Here is an 18,089-nt window from a genome sequence, read left to right on the forward strand (position 1 = left end):
AGAGAAGAGGTTGAGTACATATTGATGGACCCACTGACGGGTCAGGAGGTTAGAAACGTTTCAACAACCAATGAACCGTAACGAGAGACGAGTGCTAGACTGGTCTACAGAAGATGAAAACAACCGCAGAGTTATGACGCTCCTATAACCCTGAAGCAGTTCTCACAGCCATAAGCTTAACCCATTTAATAACAGCAATATTTTCAATCTGAACCATCACTTGTATAAAAGAACCGAAGCGAATGCGTGTGACATCACCCACTGAAAATGGCTTCCAACCGGAAGTCAATTCAGTTGGCATTTTTTCGTGATTTGGAGCCAGACAGTAAGTCAGTAAGCTGTGATTGGTCTGAAATCTATCAAATGTTTGAACAATCAATGCCGGGCCAACAGGCACCACTTACTATTATTGAGACACCTGATTGACCAGATTTATAACTTAAAGAAATGTAGTTAAAAAAACTTAGAATTAGCAAAAACGTGCTACAAAAAGGTAGCAGAGCAAGAATGATTATTCTGACCAATAGAATGACCGAGTAACAGCTATTTAGTTCTCTATAGAAGTCTATGGGATTTTGGCTTTTTGGAAACAGTTTGCACTTCCTGTTTGGAACGCCAAGGGGGAGGAGTCAATCACCCCAGTTCTCATATAAAATTCAATAATAACCAAAGTAAATCTTAATGAATTGAATAAGCTCACCCTCTCCAGATCCTGCCGCAGGTGTGTGAAGAGTTTGAGTCTCCTGTAGAGGACGTCCTGCTCCTGCTGGGCCAGGTTGTCCACTTCATCCCGCTTTAAAGTCACCAGCGGTCGGTTGAAGTTCGCCTTTCTCTTTAACTTCCAGAACTGATACAGGAAGTCCACCTGAAAAAACAAAAAGAGATGGAGGGATTAAGTGATGCAGGTGAAAGGAGGTGGGCGTTCCTCCAGATGAAACAGAGAATTCCTTTTACATTAATGAGAGTGCAGCTCTAGTATGCTGCATGATCATTCCATTAATGGCAGTAAATCTATTGAGGGTTTACGTTCTTTTATGTTGATTAAACATTTGTTTATTGGCTTTTCTCATGCAGATTTACTTTGTTTCATATACCACAGTCCTTCATATCAGCCACAGATTACCGGCTCATATTTTTTTAATGTCACTTGAAACATTGAGGCAGCCTTGGTTAAATGATCCTATGATGAGGTATTCATCGTTAAAACAAGACTCTATAGGGAGCCGGTTTGTTTTTATTGCCTCATCAGAGTCCATTATCACTTAAACATTAATAGCTTTTCTTTTTTCATAAATAATAATGACGCCACATTGAAGAATATCTGTTAGCCCTTAAGCTCTTCCTGTTATCATTCTGATACATAGGTACATTTGGGGTAAATCCTATGCTTAAAGTGATCAACATTCAGTTGAAATTGTTCAATGCACTGGGAACGCTTTAAAAAAAATCTCCAACGATGATCAGAGTGGATCTTTAAGAATTAGGAAATTTTTTTTTTTTAAAATGTGTTATTTTCTATGCTGCAAGAAAAATAATCTTATAAAGTTTTTCTTTTAAGTTTAAGAAAACTTAGTGACTAGAATTTATTTCATAAAATAAGAATTTATGGTAAGACCATTTTAGTTATCCTTTTGCCAGATTGTTTTAAATTTTAAAATAATTTTTTTTAAACTAAGAATTTTTGACCTATTTCTAGAGGGCCTGTTTTTTGCAGAGCTACACAGCATTTAAATGTGAGTTACAGTCTGAAGAGGAGTTGGCTTTGACTAAACCAGGGGTCAGCAACCTTTAACACTAAAAAAAACATTCGGTCCAGTTTCTCACTGACTAAAACCTAGCAAAGCTAAAAAGTGACTCTTTAGAAAAATACACTTTCTTTATGATTTGTGACCATTAAGCTATTTATTTTTCTAAACTGTACCTTTTATTGTACCATTAACAGTCGTCAAATTATTATAATTTTCTTTGTTTATTCATTTTAACTTCTTTTACTTTTGACAGCAGCACATTCAGGGTCCCTTCAAAATAACACCTTGTGTCAAACAGGATCCTCTAGCTCCAGTAGATCTATTTGAAATAAAAATGGAGGCAAACAAGGCATTTTCCATCATTATGACTTTAGTGCAGCTTTATCCTTTTTCCTCCTTCGGCTATTGAATATAAACAAGACAGCAATGGTGTAGAATTCGTTTATTAACTACCTTGATATGTGCTTTAATCTTATTCTAATAATAAAGCACTCTTAGGATTACTATTTTGGTATCTGACATTAATTAAAAGAAATGAACTACAAACCCTTTATTTATTGAAATTGATAGCATTTTTCTTCATAACCAAAGAGGCACAATGGAGGGATGAGGGAACCGTGTGTGGCGCTAGAGCCTCAGTTGAACCCCTGAGCGATACAGGAAAGTGAATGAATGGAGTCCTTCTTTTAGCGCGTCGTACCTGTGAGATGGGCAGCCCCAGGTTTTCAGCCACCTCTCGCGGGTCCACAAATTGGTAAAACTCGTCCTCCAGCTCCTGGAGCTTCTGCTTCCTCTGGCTCACCTTCTCCCTCTCCAGCTGGTCCCGTTCGGCTCGTTCAGACGCAGACACGGAAACCAGGTGCGATGTTGACCTCGGCTCCAGGTCGGCACCTCCGTTCGGGTTCCGTGTCTGGTCCGTGAGCAGACCGTCACCCACGCCGTGCCGGGTGTCGGGTCTGGCTGCGGCGTGCGCTCCGTTGACGCAGTCGCCGTTGCTCACACCGGATGAGCTGGAGGTGCTGCAGCTGTGCTCCAGGCAAAAGGACTTGAAACGCACCTCGTCGTTCTCGGCCAGGATGGTCTTCATCTCCAGCCCGTGGTCAAAAGCACACGTCACATGGAAGGCCACAATGCAGGAGGGCATGGAGCACTGGGGGGAAAATGTCAGAGAGGAGGGACTCTTCAACAAAGACAACAAACACAGATCCTCCATTTCTGCTCACATCCAAGTAACTTGGAATGTTTTTCAGTGTTTTTTCCAGCACTATTTGGTACAGGTTAGGTCAAATGTTCAGCCGCGTCCTTTCTGGCAGGCTGTGCGTGGTTTCATGTTTGAGCCCCACTGTGAGTGTGCACACGGGTCTTAGCGCAGACTCGGGCTGGTACTTGTACTTGTCAGAGGAGTTTAACATTCAGCAGCAGCCCTGTGTTTGTGTATGAGCACAGTGACAAAGGAGCACAGTGACAAAAGCTGCCTGTTCCCACCGACTCCACCATCTGGAAAACAACACATCCAACTTTCTCTCAAACACCACTCACAGATTCCACGCACAAGAACACTTGACCCGAGTCTGCTCTTTTTTTGAGTACTCCACTTTCCACGTTTGAAAGACATCAAAAAAAAGTTTTAATTAGTAATGTTTCCCGTCAAATAGTAGCTGCGCCTCCTCATACCGCCTAATGCAGTTTCACTTGAACAATTGCATAACCCGAAAGATGGGAATGTTTCATTTTCGCTATAATTAACTTGGGAATTTGGGATTGTGCTGCAATTTTCTTCACTGCCCCCCTGATATGCTCCAATCAACCCAACCTGAAGTAAAAAAAAAAAAAAAGGAGCTGAACCTCAAGTGTTGAAAATAAAATCAGGTTAGCTGCTGCTTCTGTGAGACAGTTGTTTAAAATCCTCTTGCTTATCATGGTAAATGGTAAATGGCGTATACTTGTATAGCGCCTTTCTTCCTACAAGGACAAAGCGCTTTACAGTCACAGACCCATTCACCCAGTCACACACACATTCACACACACATTCATACACTGATGGTGTATGAATAAGTGTTAAATCACTACATCTTGAACATTATTGTGGCCATACACTACAATATATTGTGTTTCTACACATGAGTCAAGTTTTTAGCTATTCACGCAGAAAAGTACTTGACAACATATTCCAAAGACTTTTAATTTGGGTTCAAAGCTTTTATTTATTTATTTTTAAATGTAAAAGCACGCACAAATAAAGTCAAAGAAAAAAACCTGACGTCTCTTTTAGAAGTGGTTAGCCTTATTCCTGAGGCAGTTTTAATGTCATGAATGTTGTGAATGTAACAAAAACAGCCCAGGTTGGCAGAAACTGACCCCGTGGATGGGGTGAGCTAAGCAATACTACCCTAACATCTATGGATAATTGAAGAGTTTGGGGCTAACATTAGGTTTGAGACAGCTTTACAAAGAACAGTTTCTAAATTATTAATAGGGCTGTAACCTTAGAGGACCCTCTGGCAGACCTGTTGAGCCTCTGAAACCCTGAGCGGGACAAAACGAATGTCAAACAGAACTGCGGCGATCCAACATCGATCCGGTAAGAGTGTGGAAGTATGTGGAGTGTTTTTGTCCCATTATTTCAAGCTCAACACTCACTGTTTTGAGAGTAAAACTTTAGAAATTTTGTGTGCACAAAAACTGTTTTACACTTAAAACTAAAAAATCTTTTCAAACAAAACAATTTTAGTCTTGAAACGGAAAAATATGAGGAATCAAAACAATGTTTACTCTCTCTTCAGTGCTTGAACCAGGGCAGGGCACCGCGTTACAATTGCCAGCCAATCACAGACATGGACATGAAGCTTGATGCTGATTGGTCAGAAATTCACTTTGTAAAACCCCCCAATGGACAATGCATAGATTGTACGTAGCGGCAGTGTGACACGGCCTGGAGTTAAGTAGTCAGGTATCCACTAAATCGCTGAGTAAACAAAGCCAGGAGTGGAGGTGTGATGGACCTGAGTTAGAAAACATTTACTCATGTCGAACAGCGAGTGCACAGTGTTTTACTTTGAAAGGTATCAGTTCATCTGATTCTCAGCTTAATGATCGGAGTGCATGGATGAACAGAGGGAATTCCACTTTTATTTAGCACAAAAACTGCAGAGAAATCATTCCTTCAAATAAAACCTTGAGAATTAAAACTGAATCGAGTGAAGCTGTTGGTTTGTGGCGATGAGAGGGCCAAAAGGTGGACGTCTTTTATTCCACTGAAGGGTTTGAACTGTGTGTCTGTGTGGAATGAATTGAAGTGCAAGAACTTCTAAACAGCAGAGGCTCGTTTTCACAACCTGCTTCAGCTGCATTCTGTATTCATCTGAGGCTGCAGGTTATTTAAAGACCTGCCATGACTTCCAAAAATCTTGGAGGAGGTCAAGTAAACAATAAACCAGAAGTGCTTTTTTAATTAGCTGTGGGGATTGACACACAGGAACCACGGGCAGACTTTTTCTGCAATGCAGCGCCGCCTAGACGGCTGACCTTTTCATCAAACCTCTTTTAGTAAAAGCCCAGATAAAGACTTACAAAAGGTAAAAAGATAAACAAATATTTTATCCTGAACACTCTGTTTAAACCTAATTAGACAATTACAAAATTGACGATAGGTTTCATTTTGTGAAGGTCCCAAAGTGTAACGAAAAAAGCAACACAAAGGTCTGAGTTGTGGAAACTTGGGCATTATATAGTGTGAAGCAGGGGTGTCCTAACGTTTTGCAAAGAGATTTCCGCGAGGTGAATAGTTCAACCAATAAACTATTTCATGAAAATGTTATTGCAATGGGATCCTTTTCTATTCTTCTTAAAAACCTGTAACACATCTAAATACAAAATGACCAAAATTATTGTGAACTTTATATTTGGAGATTAAAAATAAATCTATAAAATAAAAAGTCTGTCTGGAAAAAACCTCTCAACACTAAATCATATGAATGTAGGTTCAAATTCACTATTAAATCCTCCCTGTAAACTTCTAAATTTATATCATGAACAATAAAAGAAAAGTAACACAAATAGTTATTGTGTTCAAACCACAGGGGTTTTGATCAAAGAAATAAATACATTCTGTTCTTCTTGTTTGGCCCTTAAGGTCCTGAAGGTCAGGCAGACAAGGTCAACAAATCGTTCACACATTTCCTGAAAAGACTCTGTGGGCCGGTTCATATTTAAATGCGGGACAGATTTTGGACACGCTTCCTCTAAAGATACAAATGTTTTTAATAAACCATTGAGTTTCTAAGAAAGTTAAAGAGTTTTTCTCAATTCCTACAGTCAGCACCTTAAAGGGGAAGAAAACCCCTTTCTCTGAATGAAATTTTCCAGCGTCAGCATATTTACCTCGTGTGAGTGTGATGCGGCCGATTGGTAAGCATGTTTGTACAGTCTTTTGCCTCCAGCTATGGAAACATGAGAGTGAGACTCTCTCCCAGCAGGCAACTCGGGCTCAAAGGCTCACAGTTAATCTACAGCATCAATACCATCAAAGCAAACAGTCCCACTGCACAGACGAGCGTGTTCGCAGCCTGTTCGCCCAACGCGCATGCCTATGTACCGCCAACACACAGGCAGCGTGGGGCTTTGGGGACGCGGTTCAACTGGAGGACACTCCAGCTGATGAGTTGGTTTGTATCCAGACCGACGTATAGAAAAGTTTTCAGTGGGCATTTTCAGATTTGACACATATGGGTAATACACCTGTATAATTTACAGCTTAGAGCAGAACTGTGGGACAGTTGATACCAGCTGTCACAGGAGGAGACAGAGTGAGTAGATCTTTCTGATCCTACATCGTCTGTAAAGTTATGATCTGATGATTAGAACTCCGTGTAAAGTTTTCGTTTTCGTTTATCGAGTTACAAGTAACTTTTCATTCTTTTAAGTCCACTTGTCTAATAAGTGGAAGAAGGATTTTAGCTGGCCCAATGAGGCACAAGCAAAGAGTCGGGAACAGACACCAGCTGGGACGGACTGTCAGCGGCAATAAAAGTCTACCGGATGAGTGACAACAGACAGAAATGAGAGAGACGAGAACAAAACAAGCAGACAGAGAGAGCTTAAATCCTGACATGGAAACGCAGAGGATCAAATTCCACAGAGTCTCCAGCTGAGGCTGTGCGGATGCATTAGAGGCAAGAGCAAACGGAGAAGTCTGAGTAAACTAAAATAGCTTTATGATGATTAGATGAAAACGGAAAAGGACTCAGCTTTTCTTAAATTGGAAGGGATTTAAAACTGTTCTAAAATATCAGTTATGTCAAAAAATAGTGCTTAAATGCTTATCTGTCATAATAAAGTTCTAATGCTTGTATTTTTTGCTTTAAAACACTTTTTAATTAACGAGCAATGTTCTTTGATACATAAGCAGGGGTTCAACTAACAAATTGCTGATTTCAAGCCCAATCCCCTTGACTTCTGGATAATGTTCTTAAATAAAACAAACAAAAAAGTGGGTTCCCCTGCAGTTCCACAGGAAACCACTAGGAGCTTAATGCAAAAGATTCATTCAATCCAATGATAAGGTCTCAAACGATAAAGCATAAATGACTAAAAACTTCCAGTTTCTCTACACTTTCATTTCATTCAGCGGTTCCTCGTTTCTTGCTAGAATTATGTCCTAAAAATAACCAGCAATAGAGTAAATCAGGGAAGAAGGATTACAGATTTTCTAAGGCTGTAAAACTCCTGACTGCAAACTTTATTAGCTTTTCACAGAAAGAAATGAACATTTTCAGACTTTTCTCTCGTTTAAAAAAGTTACGTACTGTATGTAGATTAGGAAAGATCAATATGTTCTGCATATGAGACACGACACGGAATAAACGACAATAGTCCATACGCAATCAGGATACAAAACACTGTTGTTGGAAAGACAACAAAAAATGATGAGGTGCTGTATGGATGGTCATGTGACCTCCCTTCTGTCATTGGCCTCTTCTATTAACCCTTTAATACCAGAGCTTTAGCTCCAGTGTTTACATTGTTTCGACAACTATAACTCTTTATTTGTTTACTCAACGTAATTCCATCTCATTTTCCGTCAAGGCTTTTTGATGGGAAGGTCTTCTGAGACGTACCTGGATGCAGGTTCCTGTGTGTTCTCGACACAAACTGCAGGACAGAGCCCAGCGGCTGGCAGGGATGTGGGACACCTTGGTAATGGGCTCCATCTTCTCTGGGCAGCCTATGCTCACCTGCAGGACACAATCAGTTTGGTACAGTGATGACGTGGAACCAGCAATGCAGACTATTTGATTCTTGAAAAGATTTAAAACCTTGTTTTAGGACATTCAACATATTTGACCAGGTTTTAAGTTGTTTTAGCTTCTCTTTACTCTCAACCTTTTACACATTTTTTCTCAAAATTGGCAAAGTTGAATTTTCTTGTCTAGAAATAATGAAATTACTATCAAAACGAGTCCAAATTCTTTTTCTCCAAACTCTTGACGATTCTTTACTTTTTGTTGTAAATAGAGTCATTTCCACCTATTACACAAGAATTTTGCAATTGTAATCAAAACGATCTACAATTGAGTAAATCAAAACGGAAAAACAATAATCATTAGCTTAAAACTAGCAATAATGTTTATTATCAGATTACATAAGAATTTTAGGTAATTCTATCCAACGGCTTCCTTATTTTCCATTTTTGAATGCTTGTGTAGAACTCCTTGTTTCAAGATTTATGTTATTAGATAACTTGTTGAGTAAAAATGACTAGATGCATGGAGAGATTATTTTACTTCTTTCTAGTGATTTTCTTCCAAAGTTTAGGGTTCTTTTCCTATTTTTAGCCTACCTTTTTTTGCCGTCTGGCAATGAGGATATTTTTTAGTTATTATGGATGAATTAATTGAACTAATAAAGCATCGAATTGTTTAAACATTTTTAAAGAAATCAACCACCGAGTCCGTGAAGCCACATTTCCCAAGTTTGTGGTTGGAGCAACATTTTGGAACCTGTGGCCACCGTTTTGTCACATCAAATGATGAATATTACCAACAAATCTTTGAATAAATGATGAAGGGCTGTTATTTATGCCTTATGAGGACTGAGTTATTAATCAGAAGAGGTAAAAATCGGGAATGAATTCTTTGTTAACGCATAAAGATGCGTTTAAAGGCCATCTCCGGTCTGTGTGTGATAAGACTGTCTTCAGTCTGAGCAGGCACACATGTGCTCCCTGGAAGAAGCGTTTTCTCTGAGCAGTCCTTTCACAGCAGCTTTGGCCCCAAACCTCCTTTCACCAAACACAATCAGAAAAAGTCAGTGACTATTGCCAACTACCCCTGCAGAACAGGATTGAGAGCACTCATCACCAAAGAGCCATTTCATCCTGCCTTCCTTCCTTCCTCCAATCTCTGTTTCTTGCCAAAAACCATTGCCCTTCTTTCACGTGCATTTCTTCCCGTATCAGAGGCACGACCCTTCTCCTGGTTGTCTTTCACGGCGCATTACCAAGCTGATTTCCACAGGTCACGCCCACTCCTCTCTTCTTACCATCTTTTTTCCTCCTCTCAGCTGCTCCTTCACAGAAGAAGCCCAAGGCTTCAACGGATTCGGTGTCTTTGTACAACACTCCAGCTAATGCAGAAGGACTTCCAACTCACGCAGAAAAGGATTGATCCAAACTATGTTCCATCTTTGTTTCTAGGTTTGCCCTTACATGGGAGAGTCGAGTGCAGACTCATTTTTTGGCATTATAGCTGCAATTACTTCACAATTTCAAAGAAGAAAAAGTGACAAAAAGTTAAACCACTTTGGTAGAAATAGGAGGAAATCACAGTATTGACTAAATATGGCATCAAGGAAAGAGGGGCCCTAAATGTGAGAGTGTGTGCTGTGAAGTCGTTTCAAAAAGACCCGTACGTGAAGGATAAAGGCAGAGCGCAAAAACGCTTCATTCACAGCGGGAGCTGAAAGTAACGACTCAAAGCTGAATCATATTTTTTAGAAGAAATGCATTTCTGTGCTGCCTTAAAAGGATTCCGTGTGATTTCTTAAGTCGCCATCCGAACCTCAAACGCAGTTAGAATGTAAACAGCTCATTTTCCCTCTGGCCATGAACAGTTCAAGTCAATAAGGGGAGACATTTTATTTGACTGACGTGTTTTTTTCCACTCTACAACTTAACAGTCCATATTGACTTAGGAGCCTTAGAAACTGCTGATATTGCTGTTTATGGCTTTCCTGGGTGACCCTGTTTAAGCAGAATAAATGAGCAGTTATTTAATTCAGATTTTAGCTCTGGCACATAGCCTGTCAGTCATATACAGCAGTAGTCCCAACCTTTTTCAGACCACAGACCGATTTAATGTCAGACCATATTTTCACGGACGGCCTGTACGAGGCTGATATGTATGTATATATAACTTATTAGCTTCCAGTTTTCCTTAACTTTTGCATGTAAAGTTTATCTTCCTGTAGCTGGTTGAAACTTTATTTGTTCACCAGATTTTATGTAAGAATCATTGAAATGGGATGTAGATTTTCCCTAAATCCATATCTGTCAGCTAAAAAAAGATCAGACGCCAACTTCACCGTCATCCCACATTTTAAGGTGCAGCCAATAAATACAAAAAGGTCACTTAAGCTTGTATTTTCTAAATATAATAATAACCGTGAATCCACCATTTAAGTAGGTAGGTAGGTAAAGTAAGTAGGTTTATTAGCAGCATCCTTGTAACATTAGACAGTCGGTTGTTATGCATTACTGTTATAGTGAGCAGAAAGAACTAAATCCATATTTGGAGTAAAGACTTCTATTTTTTTTCCCTGTTAAACGCAGATTTCTTTTATTTGAAGTTGAAGGCTCTTCTTCTGTTTTCTCATTGGATTTTTTCTGCAAAAAGAAACTTTCCAACTATCTTGGTTTGCTGTTAACTTTGCTAGCTTAGAGGTTTTCAAGTCAACAGCTGCTTTAGAAAAGCAGCACATGGGTTTTTTAAACATATTTGCATCAGGAGTGAGTCGGATGTGGTGGAGAGAATCCAGTAGTTTTCCAAAATAAATCTTCCTTCAGAATCAGATTATAAAATTAAACAGAAAAAATGGTTGTTGTATTTTTTTCCCTGCGGCCCGGTACCCGGGTACATAAAATCTGGTGAACAAATACAGTTAGCCTGTGGCTAATCCAGCGTATTTGCTATGGCACAAATAATTGTCACAAATAAAGTCTTTTTTTAACTGCATTGTTTAGTGTCTGCTCCAAATGTACAATGGTTTGAAGAAGAAATATTCAGAAATGCTATTTTAAGCTTAAATTTAAGCTCTATTATCTGCATTATATGCAGAAAGAACATGATTAAATCACCAAAAACACACATTTATCTGAGTAGTCTTTAGAAACATGACATCAGATTAAAAAAAATGATTATATTGATATTTTGAAAAATGATTTTAAGGTTTAGAATTGACTGCGCTAGAGCAGTTTGCAGGGTTACAAGAATGCTTGGCCTTTCTGACCAAAGTATAGTTTAAAAAAAGGAGGATTGTCAAAATAAAGGCTTAAAAAAATAAGAAAATGAGAAGCTACACTGCAGCATGTGTTACTGGCTTTAACCCTAAAACCCATGACTAACTTTATGAACACAGACCTTGAACAGGATGTAAGAGAGCCTGACGAAATTTCCCAGGTCTAAAACATTTCCCACTGAAAGAAAACTCCACAGCACAGAAACCCGACCGACCCAGTGTTCCAGTATGTGTGGAAGCCTGCATGAATGTAATCTTCAATTCACAGGTCTGCTATTAACACATCCTCAGCTCACGCAAGGAAGGATTCCTGCACAAACACAGACTCACAAACATGCAAATGATCCTTTCTTCCACCACGGTTGGAGGAGAAAACAAAAGCAAATGGAGCAACAAAAACAATTAGCCCAATCAAGAGTGACAGAAAGCAATTAGAGAAGGGTTCAAGGTGCCAAAAGACACTCTCGCTATTGAGAAATGTGCCGATGGAACAAGTCGCTAAAAGAGACTGAAGACGCACGACTGGCTGGGTTTCTGTTTCAAAGATATGCCAAGCGTGAAGCAGATCCCCAAACCCCTGAAATCAGCAGCTCTATTTGGAGCTTTCAGATTCTTCAAAAGATTTCGTCAAGACACACAAAGTGAAATGAGCGGCTGCTTGGCTGCGCACACCACAAACAGCATCCTAATGACTGATTCTACAGCCTGCACACTCTGGAGAGAGGAGTCTAGACTGAGAGATCAACAAGAAGAATCATCTGAAGCATCCACTAACAAGGAGAAGACCTCCGCAGTAGCAGGTGACAGGTGCACATCTGTGTTTGAAGCCTATCGCTCCTCTCAGAAAAGTCCGAGTACATTTTTGTCAGATGAGAAGTAGGTGAAGTATGGATATATGAAAAGCCTCCGAGTAAATACAGAGACATCCATTCAAAACTCTCTAACTTCATACTTCTCATACGTCAGAATTTAAAGGAGGTAGGTTTTTTGATTTGATTTTGAGTTGAAATGGTTTATTTCAAGCAATCAAATAAGAATTATACACAAAAAGCATTACAATCATCAGTTATACATGCATACAATGGCGTATCAAACCTAGGATAATTAGACATATTATTAAATAATGCTTGAAAGGGAGTGGAAGGAAGCGAACTTATATAATCCCACCCCTGTTAAGGTGGTTTTTCACTCTTCAAATCAACAGAAACTTTGAGACAGCTTATATGATTTCTAGTCCCATTATAATGGTGCTGAGTGTTAATTAAAAACCTACTAAAAAATTGTTTTTTTCTGATGATGGAGGACAGATATCGAGAAAATTAAGCACAAAATTGCATTTCTAAGTGACTATTTATTTCGTCAGGCTTTCTTACAGGGTCTGTGTTTAAAAAGTTAGTCATGGGCTTTAGGGTTAATTTGTTGTGAATCAGGAGCAGATGACAACAAGCAGTTTAAAAATGAGCTTATTTGTGACATAGAAAATACTCTGGGCGGGCTACAAGCTCTCTGCTCTGCTCTATTCTGATGCATCCACTTGTAGACAAATAGATCTGTGCACGTCTTTGTTTTCCTGGTTGGAGGTGTGAGGGGCTGGCAAGAAAGCGCATGAACAGAGAGCTCTCAACAACGCCAACAGCCCCGCCCACAACTCTGAGAAGAAATTCTAATGAACTTTTGCCGCTCTGCAGAAACGATGTCCTGTTTTGACTAAAAACGCCATGATCCTAATTAAAAGTCCACTGGGAAGCTTTTAAAATAGATCAAAAGATGATTGTAGAGAGTCTTCAATGTCCTGTAAAGGTCGAAGGAGGGGGGGTTGTTCTCTTGAGACGTTCATGTGTCCTTTGATAACGAGGTCATTAGATTGCCTCTCAGGACTGAAGCCCGGCCTCTCGTTCGACAGCTTGGCTGTACTTGACTTCTTTTTTCAGGGCATATTTTGTAAGGTTGTGTAGCTTCTGTTTTTTTTAAGACAGTAGCCATCCAACTGGGCTTGGTAAGGTTGATGAACTCGGTTAGTGTTCTTTTATTTTTTTGTTGCCACCTTCACTTTTCTCTCTGCTGAGCTCCTAGAACCTCATTGCACTTGTACACATGTTACAGCCTCACTGATTGATCTGTTGTTTTTAACCACAGGTCTCACTCAGAGCCTCTTCATAATAATTAAGAAGACATTCAGATTTCTGACAGTGCTCTAGGACAAAGGTTAAATTCCCTCACAACTCCCTAACTGCTAAAAAACTATGTAGTTGGGACTATCTAGAGCTCTGGATTTTAAAAGAGATTCGGACACCACACTCACCACATTTTTTTCATTAAACGGCAACGTCACAGATTTCCTGTCGTAAAAACTTCATAAAACAGAACATTTAATGACGACTAGTTATGAATCCACTGTGTTCTGATGAAGAAAACTTTTTGAAACTGTTCAAACACAATGCATTGTGGTCTATATTCACAAATCTAGTGAGCTTTGATGCACGCTGGTTTTTCACAGACTTCTGGGAAATTTCTAGGACACTGGATTGTGTGATTGTAGCTTCAGACAGCCCTACGAAACGGTGAAAGCCATGTCTAATAGTGCACTAAGTAGCAAGAAGTGAAAGAATTCGGACACAGACTACGACTGCAAAGATGAAGCAAAACGACTCATACACGATTAGGATCCTAATCAAAAGAAGAAAGTTAAATTATGAAAAAAGTGCTGAGATTCTAGATAATCCCACTGGAACTAAGTCTTCAAAACCAGTAAAGACCCCAACAACATCTAACATGTTTTTCACAAAAAACAAGGCTGACAAAGTGAGCAGAGTTTGAACTCCTTCTCTTTTTCAGAAGGCATGAGGAGATTAGTAGCAGCTGGACTCTGGTAATCAAATGCAGATGATTAATTGATGCAAATGTGAGCAAATCTATAAAAGATGATTATTGCTGTGGAGCATTCAGATGTGGGCTAACAAAACAAGAATGAAAGATGCTAAAAATGATATAAGGGATTTTTGCGTTTTAGCTTTTGAGTGTTTTTTTTCCACATATCGGGACGTTTTGGTCCTTTTGGAATCTAATATTTATTCAAACATGACAACGGATGTTAGAAGACCTATTAAAAAGAGTAATCCAGGTGATTTTTGTTCTCCTAACACAGTAAAACAAAACCTTAATCTAAAAGTCTTGTTTTACCTGGAATTTTCTTGTGAAAGTTGGAAAATACTAACAAAAGTTCACAACAAACTGCTCCAAAAAGGGCCATAAGTATTGTTGGGTACCACGATAACACAGTCATCAATGTACTTATTGAAATTCTTTAATTTAGTGAATAATAAATCTGCTGTTTTTATGAATAAAGTTGGAAAACGTTTTCAAAGAGTTCTGTTCAATGATAAAGAAGGATGATACAATTTAAGGGGGTCACTCAAACGAAACCCAAAAAAACAAAATATAATTTTTGAAGCACTAAAAGAGGTAAATTATATAACAAATCAGGACAATGCAGGAAGACAAATCTGTTTAGACATAAATACAAAGGAGCTCTTATTTTAATTCAAAAGGATGTGGCAGTATATGGAAATTTGGGAGGGTTTATGTCAAAAAGAAAAAAAACAAAATGTCACAAAGTCGATTATGTTCACAGTCTGACTGCAAGCAAGTGTACAAAGTCTAAAAGAGCGGCAGGGTGTCTGACTAGATAAGCATAAAAATCTTTCTACTCCCTTCAGGCGTTGTAATATTTATGAAGTAATTCCACAAAAGGTTACAGAACGAAATTTAGCTAATTTACTTCGTCTCCTGTTATAAGTTTTCTATATTGTTGGTCAGACAATGCACTTTAGCTACGTTTGGTTTACATAATTCTTTCTTTCATCATGTTATTAATATCGTATTGTTTTGATGTCATTCATAATTTATTACATGCTTGAATAAAGACTGATCCAAAAAGGTTGCAGAAGCTAAAACTGTTTTTTTCAAGCTATTGAATCATCTGCTGTCAAATTTAGAAAAAAAACTAACTAATTAATGGAATGGAGCACAATGTGAGGGATCTTTGCTCGTCTAACAAAAACTTATCAGGTTTACGTGAGAAAGAAAATGGACACTTTATGTGTAAATAAAATGATCTAAAATCAAATTTGAACGTCAGGATTTGCTATCTAAACCTCCTGCTATGGTTTCGTGGGACGCACCTCAGGGATCCATAAGGCACAGCTGACGTGGACCCACTTGGTTCCACTGCGGGTGGGTTTGAGGGCCCCCCCTCTCTTGGGACAAAGCAGACATTTTGGTTGGACCCCAAGAGCGCAAGTCCGACACAGCCAGTTCCCTTGTGGTACCTTCAGGATGCCGTAACACGCCTAACGCAAAGAGACAATCAAGACAGGGACAGGAGTGATTGAATGGAAAAACTTTATTTACATCACAAAAACACGCAAATGAGACAACACTTGTCACTTTTCTGCATTTCTAAAATTTTCTGCATTTCTCAAATTTCCTTAAAAAATATATAAAAATAGTATCTTTAACATATTTTTGAAGCTTTTCGACTATTTAAAACTACCAAAAACGATTTTCTTACAAGCAATAATTGACTTGCAGAAGATAAAAAACAACATTAGCATTTCCTTTACTTATTCTAAAACCTCTGATATAGTTCAAGGCAAGCTTGGTTTTAAATGTACACAGATTTGAAGACTATTTTTTAGTTAGACTCTAACCTCAAAGGAAGGTTTGGGTGTAAACAATCATTAACCTTCCTCAAAGGCCATCGACTTCAGCAATCACAGATAAAAGGTGGAATTCTCAGTTTAAAAAAAAGCAGAATTTTCTTCCATGCATTTAATTTTTTACTTTTTTTTGGGAGAGATCTTTTCGCTCACAGAACATGAACCAGCAGAGCAAACCCCTCGGTTACCTCGTGTACCTCTCGTTCTGTTTATGCATAGTTGCAGAAGGAAATTGGGATTTTATCATTAAAAGAGCAGGAGCTCGTCTTATTAAAGCTGCAAAGTTGGGCTCCTCCTCACTGGTGGTAACATCGAGAGAGGGGAAAAAATGAAAGAGACCAGCTTTTCAGTTGTAAATTTTCTCAGTCTTTGCATGAATGCAGAAACTGTTAACTGTCTGCTCCAAGGAGGCATCGATCGTCAGGGTCAGGAATTCAACCACTGACCAGAAGAGTGGCAGACAGTTCCTGTTTAGCCTGAGCTGCAGCCACATTCCTCCTTCAAACAGGATTAGAACATTTACAAAACCCAAAGGGACACACGGAAGAAATATTCCTCCTCGCCGTCTTTTCTCATCTCTTTTGAAGGTTCAGCTAGTCAGTTTCTGCAGCACAGACACACATTAGACTATCCGTCATTCAGCTCAAACTTTCATTTGAGTCTAAATTACAACAACGGACTGTGAGGAAGCAGCTTTTATTTGTGATGAAACGTTGGGTTGTTTTAAAAGACCCACTCTGGTCATCTTGTGATCTATTGTGTTCCCAGTGGCCTTTTCATTATGATTATGTTGTTTTTAGCCAAAATTGAAAAACCTGTTAGTTTTCTAGGACATAATTACTGCAGTAGTTTATTAGAAATTCACCTCTGACTTTTCCCCTCGTTACTGAGAGCTCAGAGCAGAGAGCTTCTGGCCCCTTTCTCAAACGGCTCTCCTGATTCAGAAAGATTTAAATCAAGAAATTCTCAATTCTCAGCGTAATTTTCTAAATATGTGTCCTCCATCATCAGAAAAATGCCACAAAAACATGTTAAATACATCATTTTCATCGGATTGGGTCTTACAGCAGGTTATTATCTAATCAGGTCTCCACCCAATCCCCCCTCCTCTTCTGCGGCAGTGGAGGTTTTTTCATGCCAAAATAAAAGCATCTGAACTTAGATCTGATAAGATCCAGACGGCAGATTATATTGTGCTTTCTGAAAAGACTTCTGGTGTGGAAACGGAGCTATTTTAATGCCTCTTTGTCTGCTGTTTATCCAAAATGATTTCAGAAGCTCTCTTCTTAAAGTCAACTCGGCATTCTTTAGTTTTAAACCTTTTAGAATATAAATCTTAAATAGAGAATGTTGGAAAGACTATAAAACAAAAAGACAGATCAGATGCTCCGCCTGTATTTACCCTTTAAGAACATTTATCTCAAACATTTATCTAACTTAAAACTTGAGCATTTATCTAGAAAACGTTAAAAGCTTTGGGCTTTTGAAACCTTGAATCCACTTAAACAACGAGTGGCTCTGAAAATGACCTGCTGTTCCACAGAGATTTCTGTTTGATTTACTGTGCCGCAGATTGTTTCTCACAACAAGTGGAGATACTTACAAGAAAAATACTTGTCTCAATAAAATACTAAATGTTTAGGATATTTTCATCTAATTTCATTTACAGAAGAAAGAAAATTAAAGATTTGAGAAGAAGCATAGGCTCAATATCAGACTACAGTTGCAGGCAGCAATTTTTTAAATTTTCATTTTCTGTTACAGTTTAGGTGCAAAATGAGATTTGTCAGGAAATTACTTCCAACCAGTAGCAGGTAAGTAGGACCGGCATGATAGTGCTGAACGTGTGATAGCACTACTGGGGCTGACACAATAATTAACACGGTGTCAGTGTGTAACAAACAGCAGAGGGAAGCCTCAGGCTGCATCAGGAAACATTTAAGAAATTGCTTTTCTGTGCGCCCCGAGTCAGTCAATTTATGAAAAACAGCCCATCTATTTGCTCAGTGTCAATTTTCTCATTTTAATTTGAGTTTCCAGCAGTTGAGACTAACTCTGCGGCTTAGAGAGCCAGAGGAATGCAGGGAAACGCCATCAAAGAAGGAAGAGT

The 18,089-nt window shown here is 38.9% G+C and overlaps 1 protein-coding gene across 2 annotated transcripts in view; it reads right to left on the reverse strand.

Moving 5' to 3' along the window:
• jade2 (jade family PHD finger 2) overlaps window positions 1–18,089 on the reverse strand; it is a 214,121-nt gene that overhangs the window by 61,790 nt on the left and 134,242 nt on the right. For both annotated transcript variants that reach the window (XM_023962509.2, XM_023962510.2), the window contains exons 7-10: window positions 15,443–15,610; window positions 7,865–7,981; window positions 2,449–2,898; window positions 701–865 (exon numbers count right to left, since the gene is read on the reverse strand). In XM_023962509.2, coding sequence (XP_023818277.1) covers window positions 701–865; window positions 2,449–2,898; window positions 7,865–7,981; window positions 15,443–15,610 — 900 coding nt within the window. The remainder of the gene's footprint in view (window positions 1–700; window positions 866–2,448; window positions 2,899–7,864; window positions 7,982–15,442; window positions 15,611–18,089) is intronic.

The sequence above is a fragment of the Oryzias latipes genome, chromosome 14 (genome assembly GCF_053564925.1).
Source record: "Oryzias latipes strain Hd-rR chromosome 14, Olatipes_Hd-rR_3.1".
Classification (NCBI taxonomy): domain Eukaryota; kingdom Metazoa; phylum Chordata; class Actinopteri; order Beloniformes; family Adrianichthyidae; genus Oryzias; species Oryzias latipes.